A 19640-nucleotide genomic window follows, 5' to 3' on the forward strand; every position below is an offset into this window, starting at 1 on the left:
CTGCATTGCCAGGGGATAGTTAAGGTTTGGGGGACTCTTAAATAAAACAATACACAGTAAGCAGGGCTTGGTTTTCTGGGTGGAGGAGTGATTGGAAAGATGCAAATGTCAATAGCCTGGAGGCTGGAAAGCTCTTTATGTATTTATTCATTTATTAAAAACTTGGCACTTTATCTCCCACTTCCGAACATATTCAGTGGAAATTATACATTGGACTACACACTCTGTTAAACTAGTTAAACTTTCTTTCAGCTGAAAGCCATTCAGTCTTCCAGAAGGCCCAGAGGCAGACAATTGATGCCATTGAATTTCGTACAAAACTTGGAATTTGACCCACCAGCTTCAGAAATAGATTGTGTAGGAAATGACAGTCATGGTGAATTGACAAGTGCCCACACCCCTGAGCTGACAGATGGGATTTCAGATCCTGTATTATTAGAAATAATAATCCTAGACTTTCTTGCCAGCAGGATCCTTTGTCATTAGATTGTGATCAGCAGACGCTCTCTTTGGAGCATTATGTAGTTTCAGCAATTATTTTAGACTTCCCATCTGGGAAGCAGCTGTCTTCCAGAGTATTCCTTCTCAGAGTCCACCTGGTTTGACTGAAGAACCTGCCATTACCTACTTACAGTTAGTAGGGGATGCTCATCTGGAATATTTGAATAGAGGACTAGCTAGCTACAGACAGAAGAGACATTTCAATTCTGCTTTGGATTTGGCTCTGTATTGTGTATTGTTGTGTGCTGGTGGACCACTGGGAGTCCTAAACAACCAACCAGTCCTGTTTTATGGAATATTTATTAACCATTAGCTTTACAGTGTCTGAGTGGTAGGATCTGTGAACGCTCAAGGACCTTGTCATCCATGCTACCTCTCCAGTGGCTTTACAGAACCATCTCACTTAGGCAGCAGAGTTGGGAAATACATACCTGTACTGGCATGTTTGAAAGTGCTTCGTACGCATCTTCATGGATGATAGTTATGTTGTAAGTTGCCTTTTTGTTGGGCTCGTCAAAGCAAGGAAATGTTTTCCGTGCATCTGTCGGCTCATGATCTGTAGCTGCAATGCTCCTTAAACAAACAACACGTCGGCAAGCCTTCATTATATACCTTTAAAATCTTCCCTGCAACTTCTAAGCATAATTTTTTAACAATTTCATGACCTAAAGTCATCTACAAATATAAGTGTGTACTTGTCCATTCATAAAAGTAGGGGACGTCAGAAAAGCACAAGCTGACGTCGTATAAGCATGTGTAACACATATACCTCAAAGTCTGTCATTAGCATCCTCTAGGTTTCAGAGCAAAAGCTAAAGCCAATTGCTTATTATCAAATATTTTTAGGAGCCAGGCAGTAAGATACAAATGACCCCTCATGGATGGTAAAAATTTTGCTCACCTTCCTGTTGAGCTTTCCCATTGATTTTTGTGCCTAAAATATACTACTGATGGTGTCATCTGAAAGGAAGTTAAAGTCCTGGTATAAGGATGTTTGCTTAAGTCATTCTATGTGTTTTTACCCACTAGAGCACATCTTGGGGTTGAAGTCTTAAATATCTCCTGAGAAGACACCTTGGAATTGCGTAAATTCCCCTAAAATCTCATTCTGCTCATATATTTCTTTTTCTGCAATTACCATGTACAGTTTTCTGCTGGTGTTCTTACGCTTCCCTGACTCCATTAATGAAACTGCTGGAGAAAGCATGGGAAGTTCAGGTGAACATCCTAGTATATAACTGATGCTAGGCTAGCTGTGTTGGGGGGCTTACGAGGTCGTCTCAGTTATGCAAAAACAGCTGGAGGAGTGAGACAATAGGGGTCATGTAAAAAAATAAGGTGAAGGTTGTGAAAGTTCATATCATGTGCTTGCTTCTCACAGTGACATCAGGCTCCCCCGTTAATGAACCATACAGTGGCAGAGTGTGCTCTCCGGTGATTGATGGTGAAAGGGATCACAGATGCTTCTTCAATTAATCTGGAATGTTGAGCATTTTCTGACAGCACTTCTACAGCTGCTCCAAATATATTAAGGTAGTTTTTCTTTCCAAAAAGTAATTAAAAGTGTACATCATAAATTAAAGATCTGCAACAATCCTACAAACTCACTTGACAACCAATTTTTCAATGTTTCTGTTGCCCTTGGCATTTCCCTCTGACGGTTAAATACTAAACTGGTCATTAGGAATTTGTAGCAGCAAGGGTCATTTACAAGCCTGGTGGAGGTGGTATGTCTGAGTTCCTAACCGTTCATGTTCACTGGAATGGTAACGCAAATGTTCGTGGGCAGAAAGCATAATGAACATTAATTCACCTTAACATAACTTCAGGCTCAATAGTTTCTTTTGTTTGGTGAATTGTTTGATGTCACTCTCCATGTTTCGTAGGATTTGAAAGCTATTTCACAATTAAGTTAACTTCAAGTCCCCAGGGCAATGCTTCACAGCTATTGCTTAAAAAATTGGCTCTATATTTTGACACATTTATATCTTGTTCCTACAGACTGATAACACTCTGATATCTCTGTTAATTTATAAGGTGATAATCCATCTATCCTCATCTGTTTGTGGAGACAGGCAGACATCAGCAGTGCAAAACTTTAGCACTACTATTCCTCTGGAGTAGACGATGAGAACTCCAGGCTATGACACGTATAGAAGTGGCACTAGAAACATGAAATGTTGTAATTTCCTTTCGAACTGTGTAATGTAGTTTTTAGATAAGATATTCTTCACTGCTTAGTGCCTTTTGCTCTTCTACTTGCTGTTGATGTCCAGACCTTTAAATGTGAACTAGAGGTGACAGTTGTAAATATCATAGTAATAAGAAGTGAAGATCTGGCTGAGACTGCATCCAGCTGTTGTTCCCAAAATAAAATAGTGCTGCATTTAGAACTATGATGAATTTCCCTTTTTTTTTTTTTCCAGACCACAGGGGTTTAGTGCAAAATCCCCTCCCCTTGAGATAATTAAAGTATTTTTCTCCTACTCTTTCCCTAAATTCAGATTAATTGCTTTTTCTGAGAAAACTTTATCCTTCAGGAAGAAATTCAGGAGTGCTACTTCTGTACACTAAAGAGTATTTTGCCTTTCCCTAATCAATAAAATCCTAAACGCAAGTCTTCCTGTTAGAGATGTGCCCAGCTGAGCATCTTTTATAAGCCTCTTGTTCTCCTCTTATGGAGGACAGAGAGATTTCCTATAAAAGGGAAGGCATACTTTGTCACTAATAGTAGTGCAAAATCAAAACCAGCTGCTGTGACATGTTTATATTATCTGTAATATTAAGGAGAAAATGAAATTATGTTTTAGCACATTCCTTGAGAGGAACTAATGAGTTAAAGGAACCCTTCACACCAGGCAAGGACTCTTGTGCTCCTTTCCCTTATATCTGAGTATAACATAATTGTAAGGTATTTATGCTCACTGCATCATGCACGTTAGGGAAGGGCTGTTATTCCCCTTTCATCAACGAGGAAATGAAACGCACAGACAGAGGAATAACTTTACCAAAGGACTTCAGTGCTTACAGATGGATTCAGGCATGCACAGGAGGATCTGGGCAGGTCTAAGTCTAAAATCTGCATTCTCAAAGCTTCTGATTTCCTGCTCCCTACTCGCATGCATGTGTCAATTTAAATAGTTGTGTTCCCAAGGTATCTCAGGATCCGCTTCTGTGCATGTCCAAAAGCACCTTTGTCCTGACGGGGATTGTGTGATCTGTCTGAACAGGATTCCCAAATGAGGCGTCCTTCTCCTTAAGCCTCCCAAGGATCCCAGACTTGCAGGCATGTTCAGCACGTCTACCTGTTTTCCACAAAATGTGATGAGAGATTTGAATCTAAGCAACAGCAGAGCCCGGACATGTGCCCAGTTTGTAAACAAAAGGCATTATAGCAATGCTTTGGCAAACCTTTGCCTTCACAGACACACAGCTGGGGAGCAGCTCAGCCCTGGGAGCTGACTTTCCAGTGTTACTAATTCTCTCAAAAGGTCCTGCTGTTTCTAACACTGCCCAGAAGGGATGAGGGAGTAGGTTAATTACATATTGCTTCTCATTTTCATCTCAGCCCCCTTCTCGCTAACATCCGCTATTAGTAGACTTGCTTGAGTTTTGCTATTACCTGATCCGATTTGTATTTACTTACAACATGACAAAAAGGAACTATTTGGGTTGAAATTTTCCAAGGGTGATGTCTGGCTCAGGCAAAGGCGAAATAAAAAAGCTAATTGCAGTCAGCGTTGGTTTTGAGTAGAAAGCCAGTGGAAAATGCAGTTTTAATAAGTAATAAACCCCTTCCCTCGCCATCCTTCCTCACCCTGTCTTGTCACCTACCCTCATGCTGCATAGCAGCAACTTGGCCGGTGGTTGCAGCACCACTTGGCTGGTGGTTGCTTTCATTTCAAAGCTGTACTTATCACTACCACATACATCGCCTCTTCCTCCCCCACAAACAGTCTGACCAAACTTAATCACATCAGAAGCATTTCAGAAATCACCATTCAGTCACTCTTATTAGAGCCCTTCTCAAGCCTAACAAACAAGCTCACACTCTAAAGTTCCTTTCTGAATTGTTTTCAGATTGCTTGCTAGGATCATCCTTGCAATTGTAGCTTCCAGCATCCAAACTAAAAAGTACAAACCCTCCCAAAGCGAGCTTAAATTTTATGTTTTCTTTAGCTTATGAAGTTCTCCTTTCTTCCTGACGTCAGATGCTTGGTCTTTGTCTTCCTACACTGTCTGGATCTGAGGGAAGGGCAGTCACCTCTCCTGCTCTGTGACTCAGGAGATCTGTTTTCTGTTCCTGCTGTTCTGCTGTTGTGACAAATCTGGAGCCTTTCATTTAATATCTAGGTATCTTTCACCAATAAAAAGGAAGGAACACGCCTCAACTTAGAAAGATGCTAAGAGGTTACACTTTAGAACTGCAATGAGGATTTCAGATGCTCAAAGCATAAAACCAAAGCACCTTCCAAGTCAGAACAATACTGAGTTTGTAGATGGGGAAAAACAAGAAGGAAAGAGCTGGCTGGGGTTCGAGCTGTTCTCTACATGGCTTCTTCCCAGATCAGATAACTATGTTTAAGTATGAAAAATCAATGCTTGCTTTTTCCTCTGCCTCTTGGATTTGCTGCTGCTGGTGCCTGTGACTTCTGCTACTCCCGGCATTGCCTATGAGCAGCTGAATGGAGCTGATGCAATTCTTACTCATGACACCATTGTCCCAGGTGGGCAAACAAGTGCCATGAAAAAACACCAATGTTTGTCTCCATGTTCCTGCTACAGGGCCTTGGAAAAGTCTAGCCAAGTTTATCTTCCAGCTGTAAAGACTGGAAAGAGTCACTTCAGAAATGTAAATCTTAGAAAATGGTTGAGTGACCTCTCCATTTGTTAACTGCAAAGAAATCCCTCTGACCATCGGGCAATGGCTTTTTCAAGCTTCCACCTTGAAGTCGTGCAAACCTAGGAAGTGGAATGGGTTAACTGAACTGGTAGAGGCTTTGTGATCTTTCAGTGATTATTGATGTATTAAAAAGGAAGATATGGAGCACAAAAAACCCAAGTCAAGGATAAACTTCATTGTTTGGACTTTCCTACCCATAATTTAAGCCAGTTGCAGGAGGGACGGGGAAGTTCTGGTTTGGATCTGCCACAGGCTTACAACATCAGGGAGGCACAATGTCAGGAAAACTATCACAAGAGCATTTTACACCAAAACTGTTACCTTGGGAAGTGACAGGAGAGAGTGGTGAGAGCTGTATGCTATTTATTGTACTATAGAGATAAAAACAGGCCCCAGTCCGTCCAGCTCTCTAAGGGAGCCATTCGTAAATCTCAAAGGTACCTTGGGACCAGTAGAATTTGAAAAAGTTTTTCAGAATAATAATAACAAACCCCTCATATCTCCAGCCCATATTCACTTGTCAACAGCCAAAGGGTTTTGGATATAGCATCTTCCCTAGGGGAATGAGAAAATTAAAGAATAGCCCAGAAATGTCAGCAAGTTGGTGAGAGGCGAGACTGAGAAGCTGAAATAGGAATAGAGCAGGCCTGAGTAAGTAGAAATAGAGAAGAAAGTTTAATAAATAAAAGAAAAACTGCTTTACTTGGTCTCTTCGTTCTCGGTGTAGGTGGTCCTATAAAACCCAACGAGGGAACTATTCAGCCAGCCTTGAAACTTCAGGGTGAGTATGTAGGGATCACTTTCATCAGTGACAGAGAGCTCTTCTTCTGCCTGCATCACTAGGTACTCTTGTGCATCGTACCCAAAGCAGTCACTCAGAGTAATCTGCTGTCCTGAGGATTTCTGGAGTGTGGGCATTTCTGTAATCTCGGTTTCTCGCAGGTGGAGCCACAGGTAGCTGGTAGATCTTTCCAAAGTAATAGAAATATTGACTGTTCCAGTGTAGATGTCTGACTCCATTTCAGGCTGAATTTCCAGATCATAGTGGACAGGATTGATATAAGTGGGTAGCCTAAAATCTGTCCACTCTCCAGTCTCATCATCTTTAGAAGGACAGGGACTGGAATCCACTACGGAAGGAGACTCCGTTGGTTCATCTGTTTCATCTGAAGATTGCTGAGATTTAGATCGGCTCAATCCCACGCCAAGCCCCACGGCAAGACCTACAACGACCACAACACCACAGATGATAGCCACATGTTTTGTCTTCATGCAGTAACTCTTGGGCTTCTTATCTGCAAAATCCATGCCCTCCATCTCTGCTCCTGGGTCTGTTCTCAGAGCAAAATGTTAACCATAAAAAAGCTTATTAGTCACTTCAGCACTTGCATTCAGTAAACTCAGCAGAGTTGGTTTGTATTTTAATCTTGTAGCTATAGCTGTTCTCCGCCCGTCTCCCCCACCTCACTTTCCACGAGACACTCAATTAATTAAAGAAAACATGCATTTGGAGGAAACTGAGTGATCAAAAGAAGCGCAGCTGGGCTGAGAGACGGAGGGAACTGACACAGAAGAACATTGTTCGTGCTGTGCTCCCCTTATAAGCAGTGCAACCCCACCCCCAGCCCCTCCTGCTCTGGCCTGAGTTAAATATAAAACAGTGCTATGTTAATCAGCAGTTAGGAGATGATCAGATGCCAAAGCTCTGTCAGCAGCTTTCAGAGAGTTTGCAGATAGAGGTGTAACTGCTCCAAACTCTCAACCTTTGCCACTACCTCTTCCTTTTTTTTCCCCTGCTGTGTTGTTTGTGTTTTTTTTGAGGTTTGTGTTTGTTTGTTTTTTTTTTATTTTTCCACTTTTTCCTCTTACTAGCAAAGATTTCCTTGAACTTCCACTCTATAGTTTGTGAAATGACATCTCCAAAGTCTCAAAAATCCAGCAAAAATCACATACGTCTTTCAAGGCCTTTTCAACTGTTTCCCCTCTTTTCTAGGCTCATTTACATTTGCTGAGTAATTCGAGGCAGTCACGGGAGGGAGAATGCACAGTGGAACAACAAATCTTGATCACTGACTTCAAACTTTAAAACGTATCTAATTCCTCTCCCTCTTTCATAGGGCCAGTTTTCCAAGAGATTGCTAATAAGCACGCATGAAAGCCGGTACCCTGGGACAGCGTTGCCTTGCTGGGCAGCACAATTACAGTTCTGCCTGTGAACTCTTACTGTGAGGGATGCTTCTAATCATGCAGCAATATGATTTACGTACCAAAGATCGAATTTAGCATTTACTGCATGTCATCACAATGTGGCGCTTCATATAAACAAATTAATTGAATGGAGCCTGATTCTACTTGGGGGAACTTACTGTAAGTAAGGCCTTGCTGAGCCTGCAAGCAAGATGTTGCTAATGCAGTATGAAACTGAGTACAGCAGTAGTCTTGACCTTGTTTAAGCCTGAACTAAAGGAAAACAGTGTAGAATAGAAACCTCAGCCCACTTAAGTAGGTTTTTAATCAAGCACATAATTTTGGCTTCATGCCTTCTGTTTTAGTTTCCTATTAGGAGACAGATTAACATCACTCTTGACATCGGTTACAACTCTCTGACTACTTAGCCTTTGTTGTTGTTGTTGTTGTTTTTGGGGTTTTTTTTTTTGAGATGGATGAAGTTTCACCTGCCTGGGTTGACTTAGGCCCTAGAATCAGTCAACACATGCTCCGAATGAGATGCACTGAGTCAGGGAAGCAGCTTTTCCAGGATAGACTTCATCCCGTCTGTTTAGAAATGGATCTGCTCACAAGCTTTAAAGATTCCTTTTGAAATACCACCAGCCAACACAGGGAACTTTAGTCACCCAGTCCACATCAGCACTCTTACAGCACACTACTATTTATATATAGCATCATGTTTTAAAGGCAAGGTTTTCCAACAGGAATTAAGAAAAAGTCTTTTTTGCAGAGCATTAAGTTAACTCTTACTCATATATTTTCAAAAGTGAAAAACCAATGCAAAAAAAAAAAAAGGCAAGCAGAAAGCTAAAAATCTGTTTCCCATTATGTCTGTTTTTATTGTTTCTCATTTCTCTGCTGTGATAAAAACTAGATATGACATGGGAAACCAGTGTCCTTTAATGGATTGAGTAAGAATTTAACTTTTAGCAACAGAACCAGCATTGAAGATCATGGTCTTAACATTTAAAACCATGTCATCTTTTCTTTTGTTCTGATTGGACAGGGCAAGGAAAAAGAGTGAGAATAGATTTAAATAAGACATCTTAAGCCAGAGCAGGGCATAAGTGATGAGATAGTAAATGTATCTTGATTTCAGGTGTGCTTTTTACACCACTCCTGTTTTCATTCTTTAACCATAAGGTTTTCAGTTACATTTTTAATCTGAAGATGAAAATACTGTTAGAGTTTATAGAGTGCAGAGCACATTATTTACTGTAATTACAAAGAGAATTGTAGATTTCTTCACTGGTAACAATTGCCTCCCTCAGGAAGAGCTAGAAAACATATGTGGATGAGTTCGTTGTAAACATAAAATTACGTATGTTTCTTATCCTAAACCTTAAAAACAAGATAATGAGCAGTGACAAAAGAATTAGCTCAACAAGTAGCAGAGATTATGGGTGTCTTCAGCCAGTCGAGAGCACTAGTGCAGTTATATACAAGCTCTACCATTGATCTTCTCTTTATAAAAACTGAGGTTCAAGCCTAGTTGCAGCCGAAAATAGGTATAATATGTCTGATAGTGGTAGTTATGAGCAGACTTATCTATCTCTTACTAGAAATATCCTTTGTTCCTACCTGACGCCACTGGGGTCAGCTAGCAGTGTCAAGAAGCTGCCTAGCTGCCAATGACCCAATATACATGTCCAAAGATAAGACAGGTCTCAAACTATTAATTCCTCTACACAGCAGCAATAAAGGAGGGCAGAGCTCCCAAAGGCAATGCCAGCGCTCTCCCTGTTTGACTGTCTCCAGGTAGAAAGGGGCAGGGAAAGGGATTTGCCTCTCCAGACCTTCATCAACAAGGTATACATACTTTGTCTACCCTCTCCCCAAGGGCATAGAATGATGAATCTCCACATGGAAAGTGGAAGAAAGCTCATCCCAAGCTGCTCCAGCATAAACCACAAGCATGACAGCAGGCAAGTGCTGGCTAAACTTGGAGAGGTTTAAATTGCTTTAGTTTAATTTTTAGAAAACTGAAAAGAGATTAAAAGACTTTTATCAGTCACCTGGATAACACTAATACCTGCTATCATTTGCTTAGTGTTGATTTTTTAGTTGAAGTAATTTCACCTTAAGGTAGGATTTAGTTCTTAGTCTGTACCAGAATTACCATGCTAGCTTAACCATGCTCCTTTGGCTACCTAAAATGGAGGGAGATATGAAGTCACTCTTCTCTGTCATGACGTTGCTGGCGGGGACATAGAATCACAGAATCATTAAGGCTGGGAAGGACCTCTAAGATCATCAAGTCCAACCGTCAACCCAATACCACCACATCCACTAGACTGTGTCCTGAAGTGCTACATCTACATGTTTTTTGAACACTTTCAGGCATGGTGACTCCACTACTTCCCTGGGCAACCAGTTCTAATGTTTGACCACTCTTTCAGTAAAGAAATTTTTCCTAATATCTAATCTAAACCTCCCCTGGTGCAACTTGAAGTCATTTCCTCTCATCTTATTGTGAGCTAGCTGGGAGAAGAGACCAACACCGACCTTGCTACAACTTCCTTTCAGGTAGTTGCAGAGAGCGATAGGTCTCCCTTGAGACCTTATCCCTCCTTTTCTCCAGGCTAAACAACCCCAGTTCCCTCAGCTGCTCCTCATAAGACTGGTGCTCCAGAACCTTCACTGGCTTTATTGCCCTTCTTCGGACACACTCAGCACCTCTGTGTCCTTTTTGTAGTGAGGGGCCCAAAACTGAACACGGTATTTGAGATGCAGAATCACCAGTGCAGAGTACAGAGGCAGGACCACTTCCTCAGTCCTGCTGGTCACATGATTTTTGATACAAGCCACGATGCTATTGGCTGCCTTGGCCACCTGGGCACCTGGCCACCTGGGCACTCATATTCAGCTGAGTGTCAACCAGCACCCCCAGGTCTTTTTCTACTGGACAGCTTTAGCTTTTCTCCCCTAAGCCTGTAGCATTGCATGGGGTTACTGTGACCAAAGTGCAGGACCTGGCACTTGGCCTTGTTGAACTTCATACAATTGGCCTTGGCCCATCGATCCAGCCTGTCCAGATCCCTTTGCAGATACTTCCTACCCTTGAGCAGATCAACACTCCCACCCAACTTGGTCCTGTCTGCAAACTTACTTAGGGAGCACTCCATCCCTTAATCCAGATCATTGATAAAGTTATTAAACAAGACTGTCCCCAGAACTGAGCCCTGGGGAACACCACTCGTGACTGGTTGCCAACTGAATTTAACTCCATTCACCACCACTCTCTGGGCTCAGCCAGCCAGCCCATTTTTGACCCAGCGAAGAGTACACCTGTCTAGCCATAAGCCACCAGCTTCTCCAGGAGAATGCTGTGGGAGACAGTGTCAAAAGCCTTACTGAAGTCCAGGTAAACAACATCCACAGCCTTTCCTTCATCCACTAGGTGGGTCACCTGGTCATAGATGGAGATTGGATTGGTCAAGCAGGACCTGCCTTTCACGACTCTTGCTGGCTGGGCCTGATCCCCTGATTGTCCTGCACATGTCCTTTGAGCACATTCAAGATGAAGCGCTCCATGATCTTCCCCGGTCCTGAGGTCAGGCTGACAGGCCTGTAGTTCCCCGGGTCTTCCCTCCGCCACTTCTTGGGGATGAGTGTCACGTTGGCAAGCCTCCGGTTGTCTGGGACCTCCCCCGTTATCCAGGACTGCTAATAAATGATGGAGAGTGGCTTGGCAAGCTCCTCTGTCAGCTTCCTCAGGACTCTCGGGTGGATTCCATCTGGCCCCATGGACTTGTGAGCATCCAGGTGATGTAGCAGATTCTTGACTGCTTCCTCTTGGATTATGGGGAGTTTATTCTGCTCTCTGTCCCTGTCTTCCAACTCAGGCTGAATACCCTGAGGATAACAGGTCTGACCATTAAAGTGCTTGTAGGAACAATATCTAGATATCTTTTCAGACATCTACCAGGAATATAAATGCATCCTAATTTTTATCTCCAAATTGTCAGCCATTCATTTCCAATATAATTTCCAATTTTAAATTTGGGAAATGGAATAAGATTTCCACAAGTGACAGCCAGGATCAGCACTAGCACAGGCCTGCTGTAGGCATTCAGGGAGAAGTCACACAGTCCCAGCAAATCTTTAATTGAAGCTGATGATGAGAAAAGAGCTGCTCTGGAAGATGACGAAGACATGGAAATAAAAAAAGTATATGGAAAAAGAAAAAAAGAAAAAAACCTCACTCCACTGCAATTGATAACAAATAAAACTCTTCCCAGCCAAGTCTGTCCCTGGAATAACATGAATCACTGGGCCTGCTATGCCAAAGAGGTCTTTGGCTCTCTGTGTCGGGACGTTAGGGCAACATGAGGGTAGCAGACCCTAAGGACCTCTGCTTTCCTTCTGTTCTCTGAGATGTCCCTGCTACAAGATTTAGGGATAAGAAATGGAGCCTCTCTGCCTCCATCAAGAGGAATTTGACTTTCTGTATGCAAAACTAATACTCCTCATTAGATCTGACATTGCGAAAAAAGAAGGCATGAAGCAATCTGCTGTAGTGACTGCTTTCTGGCAGAGCTGCACTTGTATACTTCTCCCCTTTTTTTTTCAAAGAAAAGTTTAGGATATTAATTTGAGAAACGTAAAACTGGTTGTGGCATTCTACCAGGTCACAAACGGACTGTGTCAGAAATAATTCCCTTATCCAGTGTTTTCTTACATCTGTAATGACTAATTTTGTCTACATCTTTGGCTTTGAACACCCTCTAGCAATCATCAGTTCCCTGGAGTTCAGAAGTCTTAGTAATTACTGGCTTACAGTGGTCCTTGTTCCACTCATGATCTTTCCTACGTCAGTTTTTAACTACAAAACAAGTCCTTTTGGCTTTATGTTGTTTGGAAATGCAAATATTTTGAACTGATTTGGAAAAAACAGTCAGAATTTCTTCAGTTGTAATTGTTTCCCATGTAGTTGTTTGAAATCTGGCCCCGGCTGTGGGGTACTATCGGCTGCAGTGCCTTGTGAGAACCACGTTACTTCCTGCTGCAGACTGACGAGCTCCATGTGTAACAGATGGCTTGAAGTGCAGTGCAGTCCTACCACCTCTTCTGGGTTCTGCTGTTTTCCTCCAGCAGGTCAGTGCTGGATGTTTTATTTATCACTAGGGTCAAGGCTGAAGAGAGTTACCTCAAAGCTTCTTCACAAAGAAGTACCGCGAGTTACCTTTAGTAGAGACTTTATTCCCTTTCTTCCTTTTTTTCCTGTTTTAAATTCCTGGATGATATTCTGTGCCTCGAAATGTGACTGTCATCTCTTATACTGTTTGAGTAAACAAAGCAAGTCAAATTGTATTCATTTGCTTTGCCGTATCATATCATATCATATCATATCATATCATATCATATCATATCATATCATATCATATCATATCATATCCTTCAATCTTCCACTGCATTGTTACCAAGAGTGTGCTTGAGTTCTTTCATTCTAATCATTAACCTTTAATACAAGACCAGAACAATAGTCTGGATCCTTGTGAATACAATTCAAAGTTTCCAAATTCTAATGTGTTTTATTATTTTTTTATTTTAGTACCCTGTTTCTTGTCAACACTGGTCATTAAAATAGTTACAGTTTATGGCTCTGCACTTTGAAGTCTAGCTTCCAATATGAAATTTCCTTTTTGTCTTTAAAAACATGCCTGTATCAACAAAATAAATTTTAACTTATAAGGACTTCTTTTCCAAACTCATCCAACATACATCTTGTTTAATAACTTCCTAAGCAAAAGTGAGAAAAGTAACAAATTTTACAGTGTAGCCTCTAGGATATATTGGGACGCTAGCAGGCTCGCAGGAAAACTGAATACTGTGGTTTAGAAATTCAGCGGAAAATTCCTTGATGAACTTCTGGAGACATTTTATCCTCTTAAAATGAAAATCTTGCTTTCGACTCCCTTCACTTTTTTTTTTTTATGAGTAAGGGTGATAGAATCATAGAATCATAGAATGGTTAGGGCTGGAAGGGACCTTCAAAGGTCATCTAGTCCAACCCCCCTGCAAGGAACAGGGATATCTCCAACTAGATCAGGTTGCTCAGGGCCTCGTCCAACCTGGCCTTGAACGTCTCCAGGGGTGGAGCATCCACCACCTCTCTGGGCAACCTGTTCCAGTGTTCTACAACTCTCATGGTAAAAAATTTTTTCCTAATATCCAATCCAATACCTTAGAAGATCTCCTCTCTCCGCTCGCAATTCAGGGCACTACTTTTAATCTATCTGATATGAATTACAGTTCCCTGAGATACCACCTCTGCCCTTGAGCACTGCTGTGTCATTCGGTACGCAGTTATATTGATCCATTTCTACATCTAGATAGCAGGGCGTGAGAAGAAAAGCATTTTGATGGAGGAGAGGTGTAAAATTTCCTTCTTACCTTGACTGACCCCAGCCTGAAACTGCTAACCTTCAGGGCAAGCTTATTTGTACTGCTTTCTCCTTTAGAAGCAGGGGGAAGTTCAGAGGCCGAATAAACAAAAACGAAGCATTAGTCAGCCTGGTAATGATGTCTGCTCAGCATACAGTGACAGTACTACATCCAAGTATGATACTAGCTTCATTGAGCAAGTAATGGAGATGACTGTGGAAAGCAGTATTTTCAGTTGAAGGCGTGTTTTCACTTACAGGAAATTGTGGGTTTCTCATCCTACTGAAAAAGATACAGTGGAAATAAAAGAAGGCATCAAACTAACTGGCAAGAATGGAAGGATCAATCATTCTTTTAATCACTAAAAGAGATTAAGACACTGAATCTTGCTCTCTTACAACTGTGTGCACTGGGAGCAATTCTGTAACAGTCAATAGCAAAGTGCCTGAGAATCTGAAAAAAGAGCAATAGGATATGGTAACAGTGTAAAAATAATGGATACCTTAGATTAAGATAGTTTACTGATCACATAATATATAGAAAGGAAACTCGTAGAGCTTTCAAAAGCAGTGAATTTGACACAGATTAGAAGAAAACTTTTCATGTTAATCTCACATATATCTCACCTGTAGCATTCATAGTCAGCAGCCATAGATGCTGTTTATGAAGCATCTAACGCAAGCCACCGAGAAGCAGAACAGTGGACCAAGAAGATTTCTCATCTGTTCTCCTATATGATTCCATGTGGCCCTGTGCTCCTGAAGGTGCATCAGAAGTCATATCAAGTCATGAAAAACAATTGCTGGCATGATTTCCAGCACTAGAAAAGTTCCATAAGTGAAACTGAGTTAACGGAAGAGAAAACAACAGTTAAACATTTTTGCTCAGTTGCACATGTAATCTCAGGGGAATTGTCTTTCAACATGTATTTAGGTTACTTCCAAGTCCGTTACCTCTGCATTTGCCCTTGGTTTCATTTCCTTGGCCAGAGTAATGAAGCTGATAGAAAAGAAAACAATTGCAGTGGCATAAACTGTTTCGTTTACTATTATATAAAAAAAAAATCCTTTTTTTCTCCCCTTGTAAACAGGATTGTAACTATATTAAGGCATTTGAAAATTAATCAAGGGATTGAGGGATGAAAAAAGTTGACAATTACAGATCTGGCTTCCTTTTCTCCCTCCCCCCAGTTGAATCTATTTGCCTGCAAAATAGAAATGAAGCAAGCTATGTCTTTGGGACTCCAATCACATTTACTTCATCTGTTTTGCTCTGCATAGAATCTCTCTCTTTCAAGGACTAGTTCTGATTTCATCAGTCTGTACTTCCCCATAGTCACTGCCAACTTCTGCACTGGTTGGGTAGAGGAGGAGATAGACAGAGATCAGTTGACTGATTCCCAGGCAAGTTCCTAAATCACTCACTGCATACATTTTCACAAACAGCTGTGTATGTGAGGGGTGGTCAGGTATATATGCTGGAGTACCAGTTAGCAAGTTTGCCTGAAAGAGGGGTATCACATTAGAAGGAGGGCTCTGACATGAGTAATGTTTATTTTGATGTTTGGGAATCATGTCCTTCATAACAACCAGCCAAATGTTTTGACATCGAAAGAATACTATAAAATACTTTGCTCTATTTTAGCAAACCCAAGATGATCTGGGTATATAATTTTATTGGCCAACAGTAAGTCCTCATATCTAAATTAACTTTTATTGTGAGCAGCAGCAACCAAAGTAGTAGGTGTTTCTACACAAGGATGAGGACATCTTTACAGGCATATAACATGTTATTTTGAGCTTGTATGCAGCAGTCAGGTTGCCAAGAGCATAAATGAACAGGCCAACAAAATTTAGCACTTGGTAAAGACTGCACGGAAGAAAAAGCAGCACAAGCAAAATCAAAGAAATGCAGAAATTTCAGATCTTAAAGATGATAAAAGCAATATTTCATCTTCATTTTAAAACCAGCTAAGGAGTCGCATCCTTTATATCCCATATCAAATGAAGCCAAAGAGGCTTAGAGATGGGGAAATAATCAGATAGTGTCTTGGGCTATCAGGATCCAATTCAAGTTTTTAACCCATTGTCCAAAGCCTTCTCCACTGATAATCAGATATCAAATAAGATTGGATCTTATGCACCAATTCACTTTTAAATTTGTAGGATTGCCGCCTCTGCTGTCCCTGGAGAAGTTTAAGCATTGGTGTTTTACAGGATAAGCTACAGGATGGAATATTGTTGTACAGCCAGGTATTTCCTGCAGAGCCTTCTCTCCCTTCTCACTTTAATTCACTTTTTTCTTTTCCTCAAACCCCATTGATAGACTTTAGCAGGAATCTTCCTTTACTAAAAAGAACTTCCATCTGAGAACTGGCAATAGAAGCCACAAAAAATAACAACAAATCTAATAAATGAAAATTTCATTTGCTTTTCAGCCTCTGTCCTAATGTCTTTTAGAAATGCTTACTACTACTTGTATATGTTGTTTTCAGGCTATTTCTGGTTCCTTCTGAAGTCAATAACAACGTTCCCATTCACTGCAGAGAGACCTAGAAGTAGAGCAGAGAAGTGCAAGCCTACATTTATTACTACATCTCAGGGGAATGTTTAGACATAGGATGTTTGGTGCTTCTTCGTCACAGAACCTTTTTCTATTTGTATACTCACATTCAAGAGCAGCCTAACAGTTTTAGATGAAGCAGAGGTTTGGTCCTTGCCCCGAGAATACATCTGCTGGTATTAGGTATGAGAAAAAAGTAGGGTGCTAAAAAATGGTAAGGGAGAGTGAAATGAAGTGATAGGACAGCCATATCAGCATAGCCACGAAGGCAGGTAGATATGTGCTATTCATCCTGATTATTTGTAATCTGACATATGTAATTCATATTACATAACGGGCTCTCATTCTGTAGGCTTACTTCTCATAATGACACAGGACTCTAAATGAATTTCTTTTAAACTAAATAGTTCCATAAAAATACCTGCTCAGCTGAGAAGAGCACTTACTGGACTCTCAGGCAAAGCAATCTCCAGCTGAATTATCAGAACTCGTATTTATGGTGCAATCAACAGTGTTTTTCAATTCTGGTAAGTCAGTCTAAAGATTAAAAAGTCAAAGGACAAACTGCTCAGCATAGTTTTATAATGATCATACCTTACTTCCCCAAGAAAAGAAAGTTGTTTCTGAACCATATGCTTAGGGTAACAATAAAGCAAAGTGCAAGCTATTAAAGTCCCCCTCACACCTTTAAGTTCAATGTGATTTTTAGAATGGAAATAACATTTTTTTGAAGAAGATACACTACTACAGTGATAGACTCTCTCAGAGACAGAACTTCAATAATTTTCCTAAGTTTATGTAAAATTTTATGTATCAAGTTGGCTAAGACATAAGGGCATCTCTGTACAAGATTTGAGTCTGTCTACTCCAGTTAGAGTGTAAGCTGGCTTTTCCAGAAACTATGCCACCCTCTTCCTTCCATCCAGTATGGTCTGTAATAGCTCTATTATTGACAGAGATGTTTGAATCTTCAGACATGACCAGTAGGAGCAAAAAAAATGGAAAAGGAGCTAAAGCTAATCACAGGTTATGGAGGGGCTCAAAACAGCACTGGCTTTGTAGTCAACTACAAAGTTGTTAACGCAAAAGGACACTGAAACCTATTTCCACTCCCCAGTCCTTCCTGCTTATGATTCTAATTGCCCATTATCCCAGACTAGGACAGATACCTGAATTGCTGATATTCTGGGGATATTTCACTTAGATTGCAAAGGAATGCTTCTGACTATGTGGAACGTGTTAACAGTAACATGTTTTAACAATACCAGGTAAAAAAAACTCTAAGTGTTTTAGACAGAGAAATAGAAAGGGATTTTTTCTGCTTTGCCGAGGTGGGATTTAGTTTTCTTAACTCTTATGTTCCTCTAAGAGGTAGCTGCACATTTAGTGCTGTAGAGAAAGCGATGTTCGTAGCCTTGCCTTCAGGCAAACTCACTAGAATTTAACATGCTGCACAAGCTGTTCCTTATTGTCCTGTGACAATATTTTGGCACACACAGCTGAGACTCCCAGATTCACATGAGGCATTTAAACAAGTGGCCCAGTTTTTCAAGTGCTTCCTAGTGAACTCAAGCATCCAATTTAACTCTGAACCTTCAGAAAAAAAAAAAAAAAAGCGAATGATCAAAATTGTAATTTAATTTAATATTTTTGGGAAGAAAAATCAAGAAAGAAGATAAGTAGTTTTAAAAAAAAAACCTCAACTCCTGCTTTCCAAGGTTATCCCAAAAGCTTGTAAGTATTACAAGCTGCAGCTCTGCGTTCCTGGAATCCTATCAAAAAGTGTGTTATACCCCTGACTGTATCTAGGCTCGCAGGCAGAAATACAGCCTCATTTTAACAAAATGATGAGTCCTGGTTATGCTTCTCTGATCGTTTGGATGATTTCCATCGCCACGTAGAGCTGGGTGGCTGCACTCATGTCATGCCAGCCCTTCCCTGCAGTACAGCGAGGCTCAGGACTTTCTGTCTCCTGCAACATACGGAAAAAGTTCAGCAAAAGTTGTAATGTTGCTTCAGGTCATGCACGTGACCAGCTGCAGTGTCCAAGGTAATTGTCTCCATGGCCTGTTAGTGCCTTTTATCTGATGACTGTAAGTGCAGGGCTCAGAGGAGGACTCTGATATCTGGCTCTGTCATTCCACCAGGAAATAAAATTCAGCACTAATCCCACAGCCTCACCCGGGGCAGAGCACCCAGCGTAGCAGGGATTAGAGTGATTCTCCCAAGCAGTGCTGATCCCACATTCAGCTCTGTATCACAGCCCCTCTGAGTAGCCAAGTGAGATAATGTCTGTCCCAACAAGGAATATTGTCTGTTTGTACTGTCTGCTAATCATGTCCTTGGGAACTAGCTCAATTCAGAGAGATCATCATTTCTACTGTCTCTGATTAATTTCTGCAACGCTAAATACAGTGTCTCCTCAAAGCCTTTGCATTCCTCTTTTGGGTTCAGTAAAGACACTCACCCATCAATGCTTTTTGCCAGGGAAAACTTCTAAAATTCAGTTTCTCAGGTGTTCTCCAGCACACATTTGCAGCTTTAGGAGTGTCAGAAATCATTGTAACAAGGGAAAGAAAGTGCTTTTATGCAGCAAATCACTAAAGCCGCCTACCCCTGGGAACAGCATGAACTAGTCTCTTAAATACAGTTCCAAATCCCTTGATCTGCTGGGATTTATGACCTCACCCAGAAAGTAAGGGGCAAAGCCAGGCAATGACCAGGGAGCAGAGGAAACGGCCTCAACTGCTCTGAATAAAGGGACTGGGAAGAGAGTGGCCAAAGGAGGCGGTGGCTAAAGGAACTTGCTTTCTAAGGGGAGGCCTGATGACTGAGTGAGATTTGTGTATGTCTGCTATGGAGGAAGGGCATATGTAAAAATATTTCCCTGGATGGGCAGTTAATGAGGCCACCTGATTGGTTTTGGTTGGTTTCTTTTTGGCACCTGCGTGACTCAGTGAGAGATGTATAACACTCCAGATTCAATTCCCTGGTGCTAACGTTACACGCGCAGCCTCTCGTGTCCATCTCCCATCAACGTAGGTGCACCTGGGACCAG

At 41.3% G+C, this 19640-nt stretch overlaps 1 protein-coding gene across 1 annotated transcript in view; it reads right to left on the reverse strand.

Moving 5' to 3' along the window:
• Positions 1-6721, reverse strand: part of ENPEP (glutamyl aminopeptidase) — a 37208-nt gene extending 30487 nt beyond the window's left edge. The window contains exons 1-2 of the mRNA XM_086611718.1: positions 6108-6721; positions 933-1074 (exon numbers count right to left, since the gene is read on the reverse strand). Coding sequence (XP_086467844.1) covers positions 933-1074; positions 6108-6721 — 756 coding nt within the window. The remainder of the gene's footprint in view (positions 1-932; positions 1075-6107) is intronic.
• Between the last annotated feature and the right edge of the window lie 12919 nt (positions 6722-19640).

Source organism: Tauraco erythrolophus, chromosome 5 (genome assembly GCF_009769465.1).
Source record: "Tauraco erythrolophus isolate bTauEry1 chromosome 5, bTauEry1.pri, whole genome shotgun sequence".
Taxonomy (NCBI): domain Eukaryota; kingdom Metazoa; phylum Chordata; class Aves; order Musophagiformes; family Musophagidae; genus Tauraco; species Tauraco erythrolophus.